The 23,116-nt window shown below is 31.9% G+C and overlaps 2 protein-coding genes and 1 long non-coding RNA gene across 3 annotated transcripts; 1 reads left to right on the forward strand and 2 right to left on the reverse strand.

The window, feature by feature from the left end:
* The first annotated feature begins 882 nt into the window (after window positions 1-882).
* On the forward strand, window positions 883-3,795 carry LOC142615740 (pentatricopeptide repeat-containing protein At1g79540). The gene has a single exon (XM_075788557.1). The coding sequence runs from the start codon at window positions 972-974 to the stop codon at window positions 3,342-3,344; it is 2,373 nt and encodes a 790-aa protein (XP_075644672.1). The 5' UTR covers window positions 883-971; the 3' UTR covers window positions 3,345-3,795.
* A 1,050-nt stretch (window positions 3,796-4,845) lies between these two features.
* On the reverse strand, window positions 4,846-8,734 carry LOC142615741 (isocitrate dehydrogenase [NADP]-like). The gene is made up of 15 exons (XM_075788558.1): window positions 8,555-8,734; window positions 8,238-8,281; window positions 8,048-8,157; window positions 7,591-7,628; window positions 7,415-7,492; window positions 7,261-7,314; window positions 7,076-7,177; window positions 6,805-6,896; window positions 6,573-6,676; window positions 6,254-6,322; window positions 6,061-6,176; window positions 5,867-5,901; window positions 5,616-5,758; window positions 5,358-5,480; window positions 4,846-5,268 (listed from the first exon to the last, which is right to left on the reverse strand). The coding sequence occupies exons 1-15, from the start codon at window positions 8,601-8,603 to the stop codon at window positions 5,175-5,177; spliced, it is 1,251 nt and encodes a 416-aa protein (XP_075644673.1). The 5' UTR covers window positions 8,604-8,734; the 3' UTR covers window positions 4,846-5,174.
* Window positions 8,735-14,932: 6,198 nt separating this feature from the next.
* On the reverse strand, window positions 14,933-15,453 carry LOC142615656 (uncharacterized). The gene is made up of 3 exons (XR_012840806.1): window positions 15,436-15,453; window positions 15,102-15,145; window positions 14,933-15,021 (listed from the first exon to the last, which is right to left on the reverse strand). It is a non-coding gene; the product is annotated as an uncharacterized LOC142615656 (long non-coding RNA).
* Between the last annotated feature and the right edge of the window lie 7,663 nt (window positions 15,454-23,116).

Below are 23,116 nucleotides of genomic sequence, written 5' to 3' on the forward strand. Positions count from 1 at the left end.
ATGTAAATATCCTTATTTTCGGTTTATTCTTAAGAATCTTATTTGAATTATTTATTTTTCCTATACTATCCTTTGACCCAATATCAAATCACTAATTTTTTAAAAAAATCTTAGTCCAAATAAAATAAAAATATATATATTCTAACAATTTCATTAAAACTGTTGTCTAACAATTTTATTAAAACTATATCAATAGAGTTGTCTATTATATTTATGTTGCTTTGGCAAGAAGAGATATTGATGATTATTTATTTATTTATTTTTGTATAAAAGATGTTGATGATTTGATTTTTGTTTTATCAAAAATCAAATTGTCAATTTATAACAAATGTAATTTCTTTTAAATTTTGGAATCTGGATACCAAATGTAATTTCTTTTGAGTTTGGAAATCTAGATACCTAGCATGTTTTAAAGAGAATTTACATTCTTACAAAAAGGGTTAGTTGGTAATCCAAATTTCCTGGCATTTGATTCTCGAATGTAATTTGTAACAAAACATCGAAATTTTTTAACGTTCTCTAAAATCTTAAAACATTGCCCCGTACCAAATGCCAAAAAGTTAACAGCTTAAATAACATTTTTTTTTTTGATATTTTCAATTGGGATATTTAGGATCAAATCTATCCTCTCCTAAACTATCAATTTTTTTAAATAAAAATATAGCACAATTAAAAAATAAAAATAAAAACCAATATATATGTTTGAGAACAAGCGTCGGAAATTTCATTTTCATCTAAGGTTCTTTTTCAACCGTTGATAAACCTCGCCAACACTCCATTTGTATTTATACTTGAATCAGTTGGGGTTAGCCCAAGCCTTGGCAGTACTATGCCACTGTTTTAGTTTAGTACATTTGTATTTGTATTTGTATTTGTGTTTCACTCCATTGTTGCAAGACTAAAACCAAAACCAAAACCAAAACCAAAACCAAAAACCCATCAAACAATGAGATGAGGAGAGCTCCTTGGCCATGGCCGCGAAACTTCCTGCTCTTTTTCTCCGAACTGAAAAACCACCATGGTACGACTCTGCCACCACTACTGCTATTTCCAATCTAGTCCTGTCCATCCTCTACAAAGCCACTCCTAACCAACCCGCCTTAGAACGTCTACTTCCCCATCTCTCTTGCCACATAGTCGCCTCCGTCATTCAACAAAACCCAAATCCCCAACTGGGTTTCCGCTTCTTCATTTGGGCTTCCCAAACCAAACGCCTCCGTAGCACTTTCTCTGACTCTCTTGTCCTTCACATGCTCCTTAACGACCATCCTCATTCCTTTGATTTGTACTGGAACACTCTTCACGACCTCAAAAACTCTGGCATTCCAATCCCTTCTGATGCTTTTAGGATCTTGATTTCAGGCTATGCTCAGATGGGTTTTGCTGAAAAGGCCGTGGAAGTCTTTTCTACCATGAAAGATTTTGACTGTAAGCCTGATATTTTCACTTACAACTCTGTTTTACATGTTATGGTTCAAAAGCAAGTGTTTTTGTTAGCTTTAGCTGTTTATAATCAGATGTTGAAGTTAAATTGTAATCCCAATGTGGCTACATATAGCATTTTGATTGATGGGTTGTGTAAATCTGGCAAGACTAAGGATGCACTCCAGCTGTTTGATGAAATGACCCACAGGGACATTTGGCCAAATGAAATAACTTATACTATTATTCTTGCCGGGTTGTGTCAGGGGAAGAGGGCTGATGAGGCACTTAGACTGTTGAATACGATGAAAGAGCGTGGGCAGTGTCCTGATGTTATTACTTACAATGCTTTGCTTAATGGGTTTTGTAAGTTAGGTAAGATCGATGAGGCTTATGGGCTTTTAGAAACCTTTGAGAGGGATGGATATGATCTTGGCCTCAAAGGGTATAGTAGTTTGATTGATGGTTTGTTTAGAGCTAAGAGATATGATGAAGCTATGTCGTGGTTTAGAAAAATGATGGAGGAAGATTTTGAGCCGGATGTTGTTTTGTACACTATTATAATTCGGGGGTTGTCGGATGCAGGCAGGGTTAAGGAGGCGCTGAAGTTGTTGGATGAGATGGCTGAGAGGGATTTGGTTCCAGATACTTATTGTTACAATGCTTTGATTAAAGGGTTTTGTGATATGGGTCTTTTGGATAAGGCTCAGTCTCTCCGACTTGAGATTTCAAAGAATGGTTGCTTCCCTGATGCCTGCACTTACACCATTCTCATTTGTGGTTTGTGTAGGACTGGGCTGGTTGGTGAGGCACAACAGATATTCAAGGAGATGGAGAAGCTTGGTTGTGTTCCTTCTGTCATAACCTTCAATGCTCTTATTGATGGCCTTTGTAAGGCAGGGGAGCTTGAGGAAGCTCATCTTCTATTCTATAAAATGGAGATAGGGAGAAATCCTTCCTTATTTCTTCGGCTATCTCAAGGTGCCAATCGGGTTCTTGATAGCGCCAGCCTCCAAACAATGGTGGAGCAACTGTGCGATTCGGGATTGATTCTTAAGGCCTACAAACTTCTCATGCAGCTTGCTGACAGTGGGGTTGTACCTGACATCACAACGTACAACATTCTGATCAATGGATTTTGCAAGGCTGAGAACATAAATGGTGCTTTCAAGCTCTTCAAGGACCTGCAGCTAAAAGGGCTCTCTCCAGATTCTGTCACATATGGAACACTTATAGACAGGCTTCAAAGGCTTGATAGAGAAGAGGATGCATTTGGGGTCTTTGATCAAATGGAAAGGAATGGCTGTACACCTAGCTTTGCAGTTTATAAATCACTTATGACCTATTCATGCAGGAAAAAGAAGGTTTCATTAGCATTTAGTCTTTGGTTAAAGTATCTGAGGAACCTTCCTGGCAGCAAAGAGGAGGCCATAAAAGCTGTAGAGGAACATTTTGAGAAAGGAGAAGTGGAAAAGGCTATTCGGGGCTTACTTGAAATAGATTTTAAAAAGAAAGATTTTGACTTAGGGCCATATACCATTGTGCTCATTGGGTTGTGTCAGGCAAGAAGAGTAAAAGATGCTATGATGATATTTTCTGTTCTTGAGGAGTGTAAGGTTGTTGTCACTCCCCCAAGTTGTGCGAAGTTGATTCGTTGTCTCTGCCATGAAGAGAAGCTGGAGTTGGCAATAAATGTGTTCCTTTATACTTTAGAGAAAGGTCTCATGTTGACGCCACGAACTTGCAACCAGCTGCTTAATTATGTACTTCGTTCCCAGGAAAGGAACAAGTATGTCCTGGACCTTGTAAGTAAAATGAAGTCTTTCGGATATGATTTGGATGCTTATCTTTACCGATCTACAAAATTCCTCCTATATGGTCACTGCAACAAGCAGGAGACTGAGAATGCGTCCCCTGGATGATTATTGGCAATGGCAGACAAATTGCAGTCAGTAATGGATTCTTTTGGAACAATTCTTAAACATTCTGTCCTCATCAGGACAGCTGTTGTAAAAAAATAGTCTCAATTTGATATTAATAACCAACCCCATTTTGGAGATTCTTTTCCCAGCCTTGTAGCCCTTGGAGTAGGAACTTTGGGAGTGGAATTGATTTGTTCTAGTTAGTATGAGAAATAAGTGTTAATACGACTAAGGAAGTGGATGGCATGGATATATTCCTATGCACCTAGAAATTTTTGTAATGCATACCTGAACCTTTTTTTGGTGAAATGTAACATTGTTGACTTGAGAAAGCACCATAAATTCATTTTTATCATGAATTCAAAGTTGTTTTGATGTTTCATAATCTATTGTTTATTCCACGTTGTAACCTCAAACATTCTAATGAAAAGTACCAGGTTGGATTGTAGGATCAATCTGTTCATTGAAAAATTTGAAAATTTCTGCAATTTTCGCTTAATCTGTGATGGCCATAATTTGTGATATTCTGTGGAATTTAGTTTCCTCTTGAAGCATAATCATATATTTTGCTCGTTTTTCATTCAGCACTACTGCTGTTGTAGGATGAACTACTCGTATTCTCACAAGAGCGACGTTTGCTATTTGCTTATGCCTTAGAATCCAAATTTTCGGAACTCTATCTGTTGCCTCTCAAGCTGCTGTTTGTGTTTATTGCCATATTCCATAGGCAATGAAGAAACAATGTCCATATATCACCTCCATGGCCTTAATTAATATTGATGATTTTGTCTTTGAGATTTGAATATATATTACTCTGGACCTTGCACAAAAAAACAAAATCTATGGTTATTTGTTTATATTTTTTATTTTACATTTTTATAGGTTCATAAAATTTTGGGACACAATTTTACATGATTTTGAAAATCTAACCCTTGAATTGCATGTTTTTTATATTCTTAACACGTATGCTAAATTTCGTGCTAATCGGATGTTATTTACTATTCGATTCATAAACTTATGTTTTATGCATAATTTTATAGTGCAAAAACTTACTTGTGCCTTTGGCAACGATTCAAGCTGGAGCATATCCCTTATGGGCAGCAGATGCAATGAGAAACTATTGCAATGATTCCATTCCAAGTTCATTGTAGTTGAAGGAAATGAAGAGATATTTAAGACAATGACAAAGAGAGTATTCTATACATTACATGACTCAACATGCTGATTGTGAGGAAAGCAATCTAATATTCAATAATCGATTGTTTGAGATTGCAGGAGTTGGCCCACTAAACCCATGGACCCTGGGCGTGATTCTACCTTAGCAATTCACACGTAGATCTAACCATTTTAATGTCCCACTTGGTAACAAGTCCAAGTTACTAGGCTCGGCACAAATGACTCAACATCAAAATAGAAATGTATCATTTACCTACAAATCTCCTGCATAAAAGCCCTAGCTTAACCACAATTCTCCACAGCTACCGTCTTACCTTCAAACCAGTTGGAGCAATTAGCATCTTTCAGATTATATCATTTACCTCTGTAATTTAGTTTCAGTGGCCTATAATATATAGCAGGCTAATTAGAAAAAACAGTACCATAAAATATTACAAAGAGCATTCAGTGTTCTACCATTTTATTTTAGAATTTCCAAAATTGTCTTTAACGTCTCTCTTTTTCTTCTCCTCCAACATTCAGTGAGAGATCAGAGGATTGATAGAATAAGTTGAGAGACCAAAAAAAATATTAATTCAGAAGTTGATGCCGCTTTTGAGTAGAAGCATACTGCAACCTTATTTCCAAGCATGAAACCAAGTTGGCGGCATTTCTTTACAACTTTGCCCTTGTAGACAGTCTTGCTCTCAGCTCCTCGGCTACAGCATCAATGAACTCTTCGGTATTTAGATACTGAGACCTAGTAACCCTATACCAAACATGAAAGTTTTGATTATACATAAATATTAAGCACAACAGCAGAACTTTCTACAGAAATATCCTTTTAACAGAAATTACTTGGGCCCATGGATAAGAAGTGCAAGATCCTTAGTCATCTTTCCTGATTCCACTGTTCCAACACAGGCTGCTTCCAATTTCTCAGTAAAATCCAAAAGTCTGGCATTGCTGTCCAGCTTTGCCCTGATAACATTGATTTAATCAATTTTTATTTGATGATTTAATAAGAAAAGAATCCCATTCCTAAAATCTTTTAACTCTTAACAACAAGAATTGTACAAGAATTCATCCAAATAAAAGAATAAATACATATGATACCTGTGTGCAAGACCTCGAGTCCAAGCAAAAATGGATGCTATGCTGTTTGTGCTGGTTTCACCACCTTTCTGATGGACCCGGTAGTGGCGGGTCACTGTCCCATGGGCTGCTTCAGATTCAATAGTCTTTCCATCTGGGCACACCTGCAATCCCACTCCAACTTCTTATGATTAGGTTTAGAAGTGAAAAATGGACTAGAATGAAATGCAAAATTAATTGGGGAAGACAAAAAGGAGAACAGCAAGATATACCAGCACTGATGTCATCATCCCAAGAGATCCAAATCCTGTATTGATGATAAATATTTTTATCATAAGCTAAATTAATAATTGAATACCTTGGCTAGGACACTCGCAGAGCACCTTGCCATTTACTTACAACAAAAGTAGCAAAAGTTACAAAGAATGATATGTCAATCACAGATTATTTCCATACTGATGCAAACCTTGGGCTAAGAAATCACTCTGCACATCCCCATCATAGTTTTTGCAAGCCCATACATAACCTCCTTCACTTTTCATGGCATAAGCAACCATATCATCTATGAGACGGTGTTCATACCTACCAATTCAGCTGTAAGTTGATGATAAGCTTCTCAAACTGTATAAACTAATTAGCATGATAGTTTGATATCTCACCATATCCCTACAGCTTCAAACTTAGATTTCCATTGAGTTTCATAAACTTCCTGAAATATGTCCTTGAATCTTCATGAAAAGCACGTAATAATAAAATGACAATACATAATCAGTAAGAGCATAAGACAGATAATCAAGTCACATGGACAAAAAATGACCCCAAAAAAATCACAGAAAATCATACATTAACACCCCATTTCTCTCTCTGTCTCTTTCTATTTCACACATGAAGGTACAAGTGGGGCTTTGATAATTTGGTTTGCAACAAAAATTGAGCAGAATGAGAAGAGAAAAGAAAGTCCAACAAGTAACAGCATACCTTCCATCATATTTCTTAAGAATGGTATTTTTAGTGCTAAGATAAAGTGGCCACTTTTTCTGGTAAGCAGTATTCATTGAAGCCTCAGCAAAAGCACGAATAGACTGTTATCAAGGCAAAAAAATGAAAAATAAAAACAACATCAAAAAACTCTTCCGGCAAGTCAATTTCAGGGTAGGTGCAAGTATTAAAGGAACAAGGGAAAAGAACAAGCATTTGTGGAAATCTGAACCTCATCAGTGTTGTACATGGACAAGGCTACACCTCCAGCACCCGTAAAGTTGAAAACCTCAAACTCTTTCTTCTCATTATGTCCATTGGGTACTACAGATATTCCAATTTCCCTCGATAAGATGATTATTATTACGTATGAAGGCATTGATGGAAATATAGGACAGAAAAACTAAGCTGAATTCAGCTTTTGTGCAGACTTTAACAAGTCTCCATAAAAAGTGAAACTAAAAAGAGTATTGAGAAGCTAATGACTGAAAGTAGGATTTTACCAAATACCAATTTAAGTTTTCCAGATTCTTGTATAACAATATCAGTTGCCCTGTACTGATCACCAAAAGCATGCCTTCCAATGCATATTGGCTTTGTCCAACCTGAAGAGAATACCAAGTCAACCTGGGTGCTTGGCTTCATCATGAAAAGGAAACTGGCACTGAAAAAGAAAAAAATTACAAACCTGGGACAAGACGGGGGATGTTTTTGCAGATAATAGGCTCTCTGAAAACAGTACCTGTGGTAAATGGAAAACAAAATGTCCCCCTTAATTTAATAAAAATAAAATTTGGAGCAAATAAAAGGACACAAAAAAGCCATCAGGGAAGTTCATTGACCATTTAAAATATTCCGAATTGTCCCATTTGGACTCTTCCACATTTGTTTCAATTTGAACTCCTTGACACGAGCTTCATCTACCAAAACCAAACCAATTTTACACATAAGCCAGTTAGTGGGCCAAAATTTCATCTGTTAAATTTGGGTCATTCCAATTGAGGTTAGGAATGAATACCTGGAGTTATAGTTGCACACTTTATTGCTACATTGTACCTAGAAAGGCCAAATGATAGGATGAATTAAACAGCAAAAATAAATGGCACTAAAGGGTAGCAAAATTTTGTGAAAGACTGTACATATATGTAAGTAGCCTCCACAGGAATTGAGAACACTTCTAAGTTCTAACAACTATACAAGCAAGCTATTAGAACAAAAAAATAAAAGAAGAAGAGAGACAAGCAATCACAATCTCTTCCTTTGAGACAATGCTAAATAGCAATGCATTCTTCAAAAGGAAACCCAACACTAATTGAAATGTCAATGAGGCATATTTTGCAGAAAATGATGATAATTGATAATGTTAATTAAACACTAACTCGAATAAAACTTAAGTTCCTCCTCTTGATGATGATGATGTTAAGAAAATAGAAGGTATGAACTATGAGAGAAAAAAGATAAAGACGTATATATACCTAAGAGTGGCTTGAGCACTTTCAATTGTAACATTATCATTGGTGGCATCACGATTAGTGAGACCAAGATCAAAGTACTTGATATCCAACTCCACAAAGGGAAATATAAGCTGTGGAGAATCAATACAAAATTTACACAACACCCAAGAAAAAAAAGGAGATGAATCATGAATTATGAATGTAAAAAGACCTTGTCTTTGATTGATTTCCAAAAGATTCGAGTCATTTCATCTCCTGCATCAGCAAAGCAATGTTTTGAATAAAAAAAAAATAGCTGATGAAAATATTACACACTCAATGAGTCAAAGTAGTCTTTGTTATCATAATTCATGTAGTGTTGCTTTTCATGGTTCATTTTGATATCAAACCAACACACATGAACATTTAGAACATGATTTGCAACATGTTTTGTTTCTGGGTTTTGTAGAAATTGAATGATTCTATGTAATAATAATTAAAACATGATTGTAATAGATGATGAACAGTGTGAACTAATAATTAGATTACCATCCATTTCGACGATGGGGTTGGCCACCTTAATCTTCTGGAATCCCATTTGTAAATTGTAATAGATGATGATGTCGTTTGTTGCGCGTTGATGTTGTTCTTCAGCCTTGTCTGGAACACTGTCTTCAAACTCCAAACTCTCGACGCAACCAAGGAACCAAGGCTTTAAGATGTCTTAAAATATTGGGGAAATTACAATTGAGTTTGTCTTTCTTCACGTTAAAATCACGGCTAAATTTGTATTTTTGTTATTATTTTAAATATTTCCACTCAAAACATAAAAAAATTACAAAAATCAAAGAGAGAAGATATAAAAGCTAATTTTTAGGACATCTTTTCATATATCAACTTTTAAATCTTGTATTTTAATATATTAAGATTGCATTTGGATGGTTTATATTTTGTTAATAAATTTTATTGTTCAGTTTATTTTTGCTACTATTTATGACTCATTATACTTTTTGATATATAAGTCTCATTATACTATTTCAGCTAACTTTTATCTTTATCTACCGTACTTTTAATAAAAAAATTTCAATTTTAGCAAAATAAGTGGATCATAAAACCTTAAAATAGCCAGGCAAACAACCAATAATGTGGCTTCACCTTGCATGCTGTACTGGCCCAACTAACTTGTCCCAACTAACTTGTCCTTGTAATTGTTCATCATATTTTGATTTCGTCCATATGGGATTTTCCTACCTCAGGGGCGGCTGCACTGGTAAGTCAGGGGGTTTTCAAAACCCCCTGACTTGAAATATATATATATATATATATATAAAATATTTTTTATTAATTTAATTATCATTAAAAATATTTTTGTACAATTTGGCTTAAATCTTACACACCCTAATCACTAATCAATTTAGCACAAAAATCAAACAACATAGATTAGTTCATCCCAAAACTAATTAACAACACAAATCATTTTCTCTTTCTCTTATGAATTTCATCTCATCTCTATTCTCTATTCGACTTAAAATGTCTTAAAATATTGGGGAAATTACAATTGAGTTTGTCTTTCTTCACGTTAAAATCACGGCTAAATTTGTAATTTTGTTATTATTTTATATATTTCTTCTCAAAACATTAAAAAATTAAAAAAATCAAAGAGAGAAGATATAAAAGCTAATTTTTGTTATTATTTTATATCTTTCCTCTCAAAACATAAAAAAAATTAAAAAAAATCAAAGAGAGAAGATATAAAAGCTAATTTTTAGGTCATCCTTTCATATATCAACTTTTAGATATTTTATTTTAATACATTAAGGTTGCGTTTGGATAATTTATTTTTTGTTAATTTTTTTTACTATTTAGTTTATTTTTACTTCTATTCATGATTCATTGCACTTTTTGGTACTATTTATAAGTCTCATTATACTATTTTAGCTAACTTTTAACTTTATCTACTATACTTTTACCTTTATCTATTATACTTTTAGCAAAAAGTTTTTAATTTTAGCAAAATAAGAGGATTATAAAATCCTAAAATAGCCAGGCAAACAACCAATAATGTGCCTTCACCTTGCATGCTGTACTGCCCCAACTAACTTGTCCCAGCTAACTTGTACTTTGTAATTGCTCATCATATCTTGATTTCGTCCATATGGGATTTTCCTAGCCTCAGGGGCCTCTGCACTTGTAAGTCAGGGGGTTTGAAAACCCCCTGACCTGAAAAAAAAAAAAAAAAAAAAAATATATATATATATATATATATGTATGTATGTATGTAATATTTTTTTTATTAATTTAATTATCATTAAAAATATTTTTGTATAACTTGGCTTAAATCTTACACGCCCTAATCACTAATCAATTTAGCACAAAAATCAAACAAGATAGATCAGGTCATCCCAAAACTAATTAACAACACAAATCATTTTCTCTTTCTCTCATGAATTTCATCTCATCTCTATTCTCTATTTGATTTTCTATATATTTTCGAATCTAAAAGTAAAATGTGAGTGTTTGTGAGTTCTGAATGTCTCTCATTATTATAAATTTATATTATATATGTTTGAGATACTAATTTTGTGCATTATTTTTTATTTTTTGATATAATGTTATTTGTGTGAATTATGATGTGTGTGAAGGTGTACATGTATAGTATAAATATACTATAACTTTATAGAATTTAATGACCAAGAAATACAGAGGATTTGTTACATGTGTGTTTGTGTCTGTGTGTGTGTATATATGTTTTTTTTTTTTTTTTGAGAAACCAGCTTCCATATTATAACAGAAATCAACCAAATCGGCTACAAGTACATTAGTGATTTGTGGTGGAACATCTTCCATCCACACAACAAAACCATCAATAAGTTTCGCATGTGTTTGCTAAGAAATGAGCAATTGAGTTACTCGACCTGCTAGTGTGTGAGAAAGAAATACAATTGCAAGAAAGTAAATAATGCTTGATAGAAGTAATTAAATGGCCAAAAGATGAGAAAGACTCCTCTTCTTTCCTTAAGTCTGAGATTACCACCTCTGAGTCCCCCTCGACAACAAAAGAGGGTTGGTTGAGGTTCATAGCAAGGGAATGGCTCGAACTGCTGCTAGCGCTTCAACTTCATCCAATGAGGACGGGGCAGTGTTCAATGACACGGAGGAAGCTGGATTAGGAATGGTAGTCTGTGACTCACATGGAAAGGTTATGTGGATCAATAATTTATGAAATAACTAATAAATAATGACAACTACATAAAAATAAAAATGTTATACAAACTTTTTTTTTTTTTTGAGAAACAAAATGGTATACAAACTTAATAAAATAAAATGGTTACATCTACATTGACAATGGATAATAAACTATCATGTGACAATTTCAAAATATGAAAACTCGTGGAAAGAAATTGTAAAATTTCATGTATGTGTTTTTTTTCAATAACACAATATATTCAAGTTATCTTTTTATTAAAATTTGTTTAATTTAAGTTTCTTAATGATCTTCTCAAGAAAATTCCTAGAGCCGCCACTGTCTAGCCTCATGTATAGGTATGCATGTAAGGAAAAGCACCGGCACTGCTATGATTATGAGAAGCATATTCTTTAGAACCCTCATTCTTTTTTGCATGTTGAGAATTTTACACTAGAAACTGATGAACATTAATTAATGTCTTAAGGCTGAGGCGATATTATTGGTTGTTTGCCCGGCATTATTGGCTATTTTAATGTATTAAAATAAATGATCTAAAAGTTGATACATGAAAAGAAAATGTAAAAGTTAGGTTTTAATTTTTACAAAACCTAGTTTTAAGATTCTTTTTTAGTTGTTTATGTTTTGAGAGGAGAAAGACATAAAATGGTAACAAAAATCAAATTTAGCCATGTTTTTAACGGATGTGGATAACGAGAGACAAACAAAGTTAATCTTAAGTGGGTAAGTGCCAATTTTTAAACCACAAGTAAGCAAATATTTTTCAAACAATCCACAGGTGGGCAAAGCGTAATTTTCCTTCAAATGTTCTTTGTTTATAAAGCCAATGAACACAATTTTCATTATTTTTCTAATATACCCTTTTTCTCTATCTTTAAAAAAAAAAACAAAAAACAAAAAACAAATCTATACTTCTTTTTGCATTTTTTTTTCACTACAAATTACGTTAAAAATGTCTAATATTCCAATATTAAAAAAATGCCTAATTTTTAAACTTATTTTTGTTAACTTTATTACTCTTTTTTTAAAATTAATATTGGAATTTTGGACTTTTTTTTAAATGTCTAATATATAAAAAATGTCTAACATTCCAAATTATTCTATATTAGATTTTTTTTTTATATTGGAAGTTTAGATGTACAAAAAAATGTAATCCATGAGAGGCTAAACTTTGTTTTGACGTTGTCCCTTTCTGAAAAATGAGTCATTTTTTGAAAATTTATTTTATTTTTCTATATTTAGTAGATCCTTAAGAAACTGTATACTATATCTTCGTTTTCTTTATTTAGCTTGGCATGATATTAAATTTTTTTTTTTTACCAAAAAATTTAGCAAAAATAAACCTCTAAAAAAGAAGTCATATTTTTAATAGGGTTTCCATTAATGGTAGATAGTATTGACTCTTTTTTTCCCCCTTGATTTTACCAACCACGGAAAAGCACAAAAAAATTATCTTCACATAAAATTTTCATCAAAATAAACGAAAGCTATAGACACAAGATGAAACGTAATATTTATTGTTACTACGCTTTAATTTAGTCACATTAGCAGCCAAATTATCCACCTATTTCCAACACTTTCTCTCTCATTTTTAACTATTTTCCTCTTTATTAATTTCTCAACTTATATTATTTTTCCTCTAACATTTCCCCCTCATTTTTACCTTTTTATCTCTCCACTACTCTATACCTTAACATTACAATTTCTCCATTCATTCATCTTCTTTTATTTTGACTCTTCTTTTCTCATTTTATTTCTTATAAAAATTTTGTATTCTCTCTTTCTATATTTTGCCCACACAAAAAATGAATACTCTCTCTCTCTCTCTCTCTCTCGATATATATATATATATATATATATATATATATATATATATATATTCTTTTCTTTCTTTTGGTGAATTTTTAATTCTTTATTCATCTCTATTTTAGGTTAATGAATTTTAGTGTTGAACATTACTTTATGATGATGCAATTTATTAATAGTTTAATTTGTTATCTTTTTTTTTTCCTTTTTTTTCCATGATTGATAGATGTCATCCTATGATATTATATAGTATATAATGACATAATGTTATTTTATTACGTAGCATATTTTGGATAATTTTTTTTTACAACCATACCTTTCCTTTTGACTGTTATTTTACTCATGATCTTTTATATAAACTAGTATGTAACCCATATTGTTTTTGCACGAGAATGATGAATTGTATCTTCCACAGAAATTGAGAACACTTCTAAGTTCTAACAACTATACAAGCAAGCTATTCGAACCCATAAAAAAAAAAAAAGGAAAAGAAAAGAAAAGAAAAGAAGAAGAAGAAGAAGAAGAAGAAGAGGAGAGACAAGCAATCACAATCTCTTCCTTTGAGACAATGCTAAATAGCAATGCATTCTTCAAAAGGGAACCCAACACTAATTGAAATGTCAATGAGGCATATTTTGTAGAAAATGATGATAATTAATTGATAATGTAAATTAAACACTAACTCGAAGAAAACTTAATTTCCTCTTCTTGATGATGATGATGATGATGATGATGTTAAGAAAATAGAAGGTATGAACTATGAGAGAAAAAAGATAAAGACGTATATATACCTAAGAGCATTCTTATCAAACATTTCAAATGCTAAAAATCTTATTTTTTTAGGATTTGAAAGGTTTAAGCCTGCTCCATCAAACCTTATATATTGTAAAATTTTTGCAATTGATGAACAATGCCATTTCATATTTGAAACAGCACTGTTCATCAATTGTAAAACTTTATATTACTTTTATATTCAGTGGGGCCCACTTCCTTTTCTTCTCTATCTTCCCCATTTCTTCTATTTCACCATTTCTCTGCTCTCTCTCTCTCTCTTCTCTTCTCTCTCTGTGGTTCATGGTCTGTCGTGCTCGTCGCCAATTTTTGCTCGTCGCTGATCTCTGCACGTTGCGGTCTCTGCACGTCGCCGATCTCTGCTCGTCACCGATCTCTCTGCTCTCAGTCACTCAATCTCTCTACTCACAGTCACTCGATCTCTACTCTTTGGCTGCAACATCGCCAGGTCGCTCACCGGTGGAAGGTTTTTTTTTTTTTTTTTTTTTTTTTTTTTTTTTTTTTTCTGCTATGGTTGGTGGTTGTGATTTGCTAGATGTGGGTTCTGATTTGCCCTCACCGGTGGAGGTTTTTTTTTTTTTTTTTTCTCTGTTGTGGTTGTTAGTTGTGATTTGTTGGATGTGGGTTCCGATTCGCCCTCATCGGTGGAGGGTTTTTATTTATTTATTTATTTATTCCTGCTGTGGTTGGTGGTGGTGAGTGGATGTGGTGGTTGTGATTTGCAGATTGTGGGTTCCGATTCGCCCTCACCGGTGGAGGGTTTTTTTTTTTTTTTTTTTTTTTCTTTGTTGTGGTTAGTGGTGGTGAGTGGATGTGGTGGTTGTGGGTGGATGTGGAGGTTTCTTGCTGCTGTGATTTTCTTTTTCTTTTTTTGTTAGTGGTGGTCGTGGTGGGTGTTTGGTGGTGTGGTGCGGCAATGCTGTGAGAAAGAGAGAGATAGAGGAGAGAGAGGAAAAATAATAAAGAAACAATATTTAAATGAAATTGTAAAAAAAATAGAAGTTTTGTTATTGGTTGTATTGTAAAGTGATGTATTATATGTTATAAATATAGATTTTGAGAAGGTAAATGCTAAAATTTTTAGAATGCTTGATAAGAATGCTCTAAGAGTGATTTGAGCACATTCAATTGTAACATTATCATTGGTGGCATCACGATTAGTGAGACCAAGATCAAAGTACTTGATATCCAACTCCACAAAGGGAAATATAAGCTGTGGAGAATCAATACAAAAGTTACACAATACCCAAGAACAAAAAGGAGATGAATTATGAATTATGAATGTAAAAAGACCTTGTCTTTGATTGATTTCCAAAAGATTCGAGTCATTTCATCTCCTGCGCCAGTAAAGCAATGTTTTGAATAATAAAATAGCTGATGAAAATTACACACTCAATGAGTCAAAGTAGTCTCGTTATCATAATTCATGTTTGGTGCTTTTCATAGTTCATTTTGATATCAAACCAACACACATGAACAATTAGAACATGATTTGCAACATGTTTTTATTTATTTATTTATTTGCAACATGTTTTGTTTCTGGGTTTTGTAAAAATTGAATGATTATATGTAATAATAATTAAAACGTGATTGTAATAGATGATAAACAGTGTGAATTAATAATTACCATCCATTTCGACGATGGCGTTGGCCACCTTAATCTTCTGGAATCCCACGTGTAAATTTGTAATAGATGATGATGTCGTTGCTGTGCGTTGATGTTGTTCTTCAACCTTGTAACTGTTTTACAAGTATGTCTCTCATTGAGTTAAAATCATTGGTAAATTTGTATTTTTGTTATTATTTTATATCTCTCATCTTAAAATATAAAAAATCTAAAAAGATATAAAAGCAAATTTTTAGGTCATTTTTTTCATATATCAACTTTTAGATCTTTTATTTTAACATATTAAGGTTGCGTTTGGATAACTTATTTTTTGTCAGCTTATTTTATTATTCCACTTATTTTTGCTATTATTCATTGGATCATTACACTTTTTAGTACTATTCATGAGTACTATTATACTATTTCAACTAACTTTTACTTTTATCTATGATACTTTTAGTAAAAAAATTTCAGTTTTAGCAAAATAAGCTGCTCTTAAATAGAACTAAAATAGCCAATAATGTCAGGCAAACAACCAATAATGTCGCTTCAGCCTTACGGTGGGGCTTCACCTTGCATGCTGTACTGCCCCAACTAACTTTTCCTTGTAATTGCTCATCATATCTTAGTTTCGTCCATGTGGGATTTTCCTAGCCAGGGGCAGCTGCACTTGTAAGTCAGGGTGAACCCCCACTTGATAAAAGATATTTATATTTATATATATATATATATATATATATATATATATATATATATAATATTTGTTTATTAATTTAATTATCATTAAAAATAATTTTGTACAACTTGACTTAAATCTTATACACCCTAATCACAGATCAATTTAGCACAAAAATCAAACAACATAGATCAATTCATCCCAAAACTAATTAACAACACAAATCATTTTCCCTTTCTCTCATGAATCTCAGCTCATCTCTATTCTTTATCTGACTTTCTATATATCTTTGAATCGAAAAGTAAAATGTGAGTATTTGTGAGATTTGAATGTCTCTCATTATTATAAATTTATATTATATATGTGTGAGTGTGCGTGTGTGTGTGTGTTTGATACTAATTTTGTGCATTATTTTTTTATTTTTTGATATAATGTTATTTGTGTGAATTGTGATGCGTGTGAAGGTGTACATGTATAGTATAAATATACTATAACTTTATATAATTTAATAATCAAGAAATACAGAGGATTTGTTATATGTGTATATTGTTATCATGTTATAATAACTTTTTGTTATAAAACTAGTGATTCAAGAAAAAAAAATAGTAATTTTGTGATTGTTAAATGTATTATTTATGTATGGATGAGTGTGGTTTTGTGGGTCAATAATTAATATAAGGTCAATAATTTATGAAATAACTAATAAATAATGACAACTACATAAAAATAAAAATGTTGTACAAACTTTTTTTTTTGAGAAACAAAATGTTATACAAACTTAATAAAATAAAATGGTTACATCTACATTGACAATTGATAATAAACTATCATGTGACGATTTCAAAATATGAAAACTCATAGAAAGAAATTGTAAAATTTCATGTATGTGGTTTTTTTTTTTTTTTCAATAACACAATATATTCAAGTTATCTTTTTATTAAAATTTGTTTGATTTAAATTTCTTAATGACCCACTCAAGAAAATTCCTAAATCCGTCACTGCTTAGCCTCATGTATAGGCATGCACATAAGGAAAAGCACCGGCACCGCTATGATTATGAGAAGCATATTCTTCAGAACCCTCATTCTTTTCTGCATGTTGAGAATTTTACACTAGAAACTGATGAACAATAATTAATGTCTTAAGGCTGAAGTGACATTATTGGTTGTTTGCTCGACATTATTGGCTATTTTAATATGTTAAAATAAATTATCTAAAATTTGATACATGAAAAGAAAATGTAAAAGTTAGATTTTAATTTTTACAAAACCTAGTTTTTAGATTTTTTTTCCTTGATTTATTTTTTATTTTTAAGTTTTGAGAGAAGAAAGACATAAAAAGGTGATAAAAATACAAATTTAGCCATGTTTTTAACAGATGTGGGTAACGAGAGACAAACAGAGTTAATCTCAAGTGAGTAAGTGCTAATTTTTAAACCACAGGTAGGCAAAATATTTTTCAAGCAAATTACAGGTGGGCAAAGTGTAATTTTTCTTAAAATATTCTTTGTTTATAAAACCAATGAACACAATTTTAATTATTTTTCTAATATACCCTTTTTCTCTATCTTAAAAAAAAAAAAAATCTATACTTCTTTTTGCATTTTTTTTCACTACAAATTGCGTTAAAACTGTCAATATTCCAATATTTAAAAAATGTCTAATTTTTAAACTTATTTTTGTTAACTTTATTACTCTTTTTTTAAAGTTAATATTGGAATATTGGACTTTTATTTTTAAATGTCTAAAATATAAAAAATGTCTAACATTCCAAATTATTCTATATTAGATATCTTTTTGATATTGGAAGTTTAGATGTACGAAAAAATGTGATCCATGAGAGGCTAAACTTTGTTTTTATGTTGTCCTTTTCTGAAAAATGAGTAATTTTTTTAAAATTATTTTTTTGAAAATTTATATTATTTTTTTAATATTTGGTAGGACCTTAAAAAAGTGTGTATTATATCTTCGTTTTCTTTATTTAGCTTGGCATGATATTAAAAAAAAAATTCCAAAAAATTTAGCGAAAAATAACCTCTAAAAAAAAAGTCATACTTTTAATAGGGTTTCCATTGATGATAGATAGTATTGATTTTTTCCCCCTGATTTACCAAACATGGAAAAGCACAAAAAAATTATCTTCACATAAAATTTTCCATCAAAATAAACGGAAGCTATAGACACAAGATAAAATATAATATTTATTATTACTACGCTTCAGTTTAGTCACATTAGCAGCCACATTATCCACATATTTCCAACACTTTCTCTCTCATTTTTTAACTATTTTCCTCTTTATTAATTTCCCAACTTATAATTATTCTTCCTCTAACATTTTCCCCTCATTTTTACCTTTTTATCTCTCCACTACTCTACACCTTAACATTACAATTTCTTCATCCATTTGTCTTCTTTTATTTTGACCCTTCTTTTCTCATTTTATTTATTATAAATTTTTTCTATTTTCTCTTTTCATATTTTGCCCACACAAAAAATGAATACTCTCTCTCTCTCTCTCTCTCTCTCTCTCTCTCTCCCTATATATATATATATATATATATTCTTTTCTTTCTTTTGGTATATTTTCAATTCATTATTCATCTCTATTTTAGGTTAATGAATTTTAGTGTTGAACATTACTTTAGGATGATGCAATTTAGTAATAGTTTAATTTGTTATCTTTTTTCCCTTTCTTTTCCTTGATTGATAGATGTCATCCTATGATATTATATAGTATATAATGATATAATGTTATTTTATTATGTAGCATATTTTTGATAATTTTACTCATCTTTTTTTATATAAACTAGTATGTTACCCATGCTTATACACGAGAATGATAAATTGTAGTAGTGTTATTGATGCTAGTTTGAATTATTAAACATATAGGACATAGTTCGATTACGACATTTAGAGGTACTAAATTAGTTTCTCCTTGAAATTTTCATGATATTGGTTACATCAAGTTAATTTCTCATTATGTTGCTATTACGTATATAATTTTGAAAATTACTATTAGATACTACATATACAATATCAATTTACAATTATTGTCTGTGAAATTCTACTAAGTACAACACAAAATAATAATAAATTGGTCAAATAGTATCTCCTAAGTTGAATGAGAATAGGTGTATGGGTTCATTCAGCTCAATTGCAATTTATTACGTTCAATATCTTAGCATACAAAAAATTTGAATATAAATAGTATAAAAAAAATGCTTATTAGTTCGGAGAAAAAATAATTACAAAAATCTAAACAATTTAATTTGTATAGAAAGCTAACAAAAGCAAAAATTTATTTTTGATTCTAATTGAATTTTCTCTAAACTTTGGTTTTTAAAAAACTATATTACTTAGTTAGTAATGGACCGTATATAGTTATGGTATATTACATAAATGATTTATAAATTTGAATTGTTTTTAGTTATACATAAAAAATGGCTCATAAATATAATATTATTCAAACTCTCTCTTCCTATAATTTTATATATAGAGTTAAATATATTATTAGGTTTTTAATGGTTTATTTATATTAGATTTCTCGTTTTCTACACTAAATTAACTCATTTGGCACAATAATTGAAAAACTTAGATTAGATGGGACATTTGACCTAAAATTAAACTCTCATTGAAATCCAATTTTCACATTGAATTACCTCACTTAGCACAAAATTTTAAAAACTTAAATTAAATGGGACACGTGACGCAAAATTAGACTTTAATTGAATTCCAATTTGAAATCTATTTGGATTTTCTCTCAATTTTGCCTATATATATATATATATATATATATATATATATATATATATATATATACACACTATTTTTCTCACATTCTCTCCCCAAAAAAAATGTGACTATTCTCTCTCTCTCTCTCTCTCTCTCTCTCTCTCTCTCTCTCTCTCTCTCTCTATTTTAGATAGATGAATTTTTTTGTATCTCTACTTTGGTACATTTTAGTGGTGTGTTTTTTGAGTTCCCCATTGCATGTACTCTCTCTCCTTCTTATGTACTCTCTCTCCCTCTTATAGTTTTAGTTTGAACTAATTCTTAAATATTTTGAAATTAAGAATTTGAGTTCATATTAAGCAAAATCTACATGGCTATGTATTTGAATGTGTCTATCAATTATTTGAGTAATACCCATGTAGATTGTATATGTCAATTTTTTGAGTAATATCAATCGTAAATTTGTGATGAGGTTTGGTAATTATGATAGTAATTTCTTTAAGAGAATGAGAATTTTGAAATATTGATTTGAAACTTAAAAAATTTTAGTTGTACCCAAAAAAAAAAAAACAGAACACACTATAAAAAAGAAGTTTGAAGAATATAGACCACTTATAAAAATAAAAATATTGTGGTGGGCCTTTTTGTGTTTTTTTCTTTTTGGGCTGGACTGCTTCCTACCGCACTGTGGCCCAATGATTCTGGGGTAGGAGAGTCAAGACCGGCTTGATTGAAACCCACCTCAAGCCGGCTTGTGCTCAAGCTAGAATCCTTTCACCAAGATCTTGATCACTCGCTTATGGCAGAGGACACTGTTATAAAAAAAATGTTATGGTAGGAGGCATATAATACAGCAAGAGTACGTCTACTGACAATAAAAGATAACATTTAAACCATTTTCTTAACAAGAAAATACGATTGTGTGAATATGACGGGAGTACGGTTAATGCTTAATTAGTTATACGAAGGAAGGAAAAGGGGAATTAGTCTACTGTAAATGGTTCATCAGTGGATTAAGTCCAAGAAGGGAACCAACCTTCAATGTGAGTAATCTCGCATAGAAATCCTGCCATAGAAATTGCTTACTTTGAAGAAATGGACATAAATGGCTTGATCCCGAGTCTTCTAACTTGCTAGGGAGTAGGCTATTGAGAGGGAGAGAAGGAAATAGCCTATTGGTGCATGCCTTATCACACTTTTTTGTATTCTCCCTTTCCTTTTTTCTTTTTCTCTCTCTATTTTCCCTATTGTTTTTCTCCTTGCTATTTTCTCGCTTGTTTTCTTTTCTTGCTGCTTTTTTGTTCTTATTTTTTCCTCCCCCTTTTGCCGTGCACAGCTAAGGTCTTTTTATACTACCTGCTATGATGAGTTTTATTGTTTTACCCCTTAACTACTTTTGGCCGAGTGTGGGTGTCCTTCCCCGGACCACCCACTGGTTTTGTTGGCTGCTTAGCCAACACCACTACCCTACGCTGGCTACACCATGTCTTAATTCCAAACAAAAAGAGTTTTTGTTTTACTTTCTTGCCTTCTGTGGTGTTCCCCTCCAGATAAGAATTGGGCATTCTCTCTTACTAATTCCTATGGCATGTACCTAGTGATTCCAACTCATCTTTCCCCCTTTTGGGTGGTATGTCATCCCAGTAAGACATTTCCCAAAAGAGTTTCGAGCAGGAATCCCAGAATAGACTTTTCCCTTCTCCCTACTGCTAAACCATACCCTCTCTTACCTCTAACCCATGGCCCACCGCGCCTATAGTGGTTAGATACAAGTGAGTGGTGTCTGAGCCTTGTGCGTGCTCCACTTCTATGTAAGTCCAGGGCTTGTCTGTCATTCATGCGTTTGTCATGGCCTGTGGATTGATTTGATCCATCCGCGCATCCTGCTACTCTTTTTTTAAACCTTTGTGGCGTGGAGGAGTCATTGGGTCTTTATTCCCTGTATCTCGTTCCTTCCCTGGGTTGAGCTTTGCTCTGGTATGGGTTCTTTCCTTCTTCAATCCGACCCTAGCCTTCTTTGTGGGTTCTACCATGCCGCTCCATTACTTCTGCCATGTTGTCGTTTGACTTGTGCTTACTAGGCCTCCTTTGGGCTTGCCGTACACTTTTCCTTTACTCAGTTCACGTTGCCCAGTACTTCTGCTAGGCTTGTTCTCATACTATTTTGGGCTTCCTTGACCCATTTCATCCATTTGGGGCTTCCTCAGCCCACTTCATTTCTTTGGGCATCCTTCGCCCATTATATTACTACATTCTCATGGGCTTCTGCTAAATCTTTCGGGCTTCCCCGACCCAATTACCATACCATTTACTAATTCCTTCCCTTGGGCTCCTTCGACCCATTTTGCTTGCTTTCTGTTTCTTATGATACCCATGGGCTTCCTACTCCTTCCTCTGGGCTTCCTTTTGGCTCGTTTGCTTTATTTGTGGTTTTTTTATTATTTTATAGGCTTGTGGACCATTATTCTTGTCATTCGGGCTTAATGGTTTTTCTTTTCTTTCCTTGCTGACTCTTCTTCCCTTTCCCTTTTTTATATTGTTGAGCTTCTTCTTGTTATGAAGCTTTTTTACCAAAGTGGGCATCAACAAATATCAATTAAACACACCCAAGTTTCTCAAAAAAAAAAAAAAGAACATCTAGAATAATAGAATGATATATTTGTAGAGATAAAGATATGGAAAATATTTTTAGAAATAGTTAAATTTCTAAGGAGAACAAATTATCTTCAATAAATTTGAAAGAATAAGTTATATGTTATACCATATATGAATTAAGGTAAATAGCAGTGGTGAGATGAAAATGTAAAAGGGAGGAAGAAATGTTTGAGGAAGTGTAACAATAAGTTGAGAAAATAATAATGAGAAGAGTTAAAAATAAGAGAGAGATGTTATTTTGATTGTTAAATAATGGAGTTTTTTATTCATCTTAAATGAGTAAATGTAAAAAAAAAAAAAAAATACTATAGGAAAAATTAGACAGAAAAAAGAGAATGATATGACCACTGATGTGGCTCAACTGGAGTATAGCAAAAATAAATGCTACAATTAAAAAATGAATATAAAATTTAATTTGAAAATACAACCTAATTATCTCAAGGAGTTAACTATGATTGAGAATAAGAAAATTATATGATTATACAAAAATTCATATAATGTTAACAATTGTTAAAACACTATATGAATAATAACAACAAAGGTTAACAACTGTTAACAAATTAGTCAATCATATAATCTTATTATTTTAAATTATTTTACATTAGAAAATATTTCAGGAACAATATAAATTGGCAAATAC

This window comes from Castanea sativa, chromosome 11 (genome assembly GCF_040712315.1).
Source record: "Castanea sativa cultivar Marrone di Chiusa Pesio chromosome 11, ASM4071231v1".
NCBI lineage: Eukaryota > Viridiplantae > Streptophyta > Magnoliopsida > Fagales > Fagaceae > Castanea > Castanea sativa.

Bases quoted from the DNA above. Each gene is read 5' to 3' on its own strand.
- LOC142615740 (XM_075788557.1), top strand. From the start codon at position 972: ATGGCCGCGAAACTTCCTGCTCTTTTTCTCCGAACTGAAAAACCACCA.
- LOC142615741 (XM_075788558.1), bottom strand. From the start codon at position 8,603: ATGGGATTCCAGAAGATTAAGGTGGCCAACCCCATCGTCGAAATGGAT. The intron at 6,323-6,572 runs GTATGCTGTTAC...CTTTTCATGAAG, and splicing joins CTTAAGAAATATGATGGAAG to ATTCAAGGACATATTTCAGG. The intron at 5,269-5,357 runs GTAATTTCTGTT...TGTTTGGTATAG, and splicing joins CTTCTTATCCATGGGCCCAA to GGTTACTAGGTCTCAGTATC.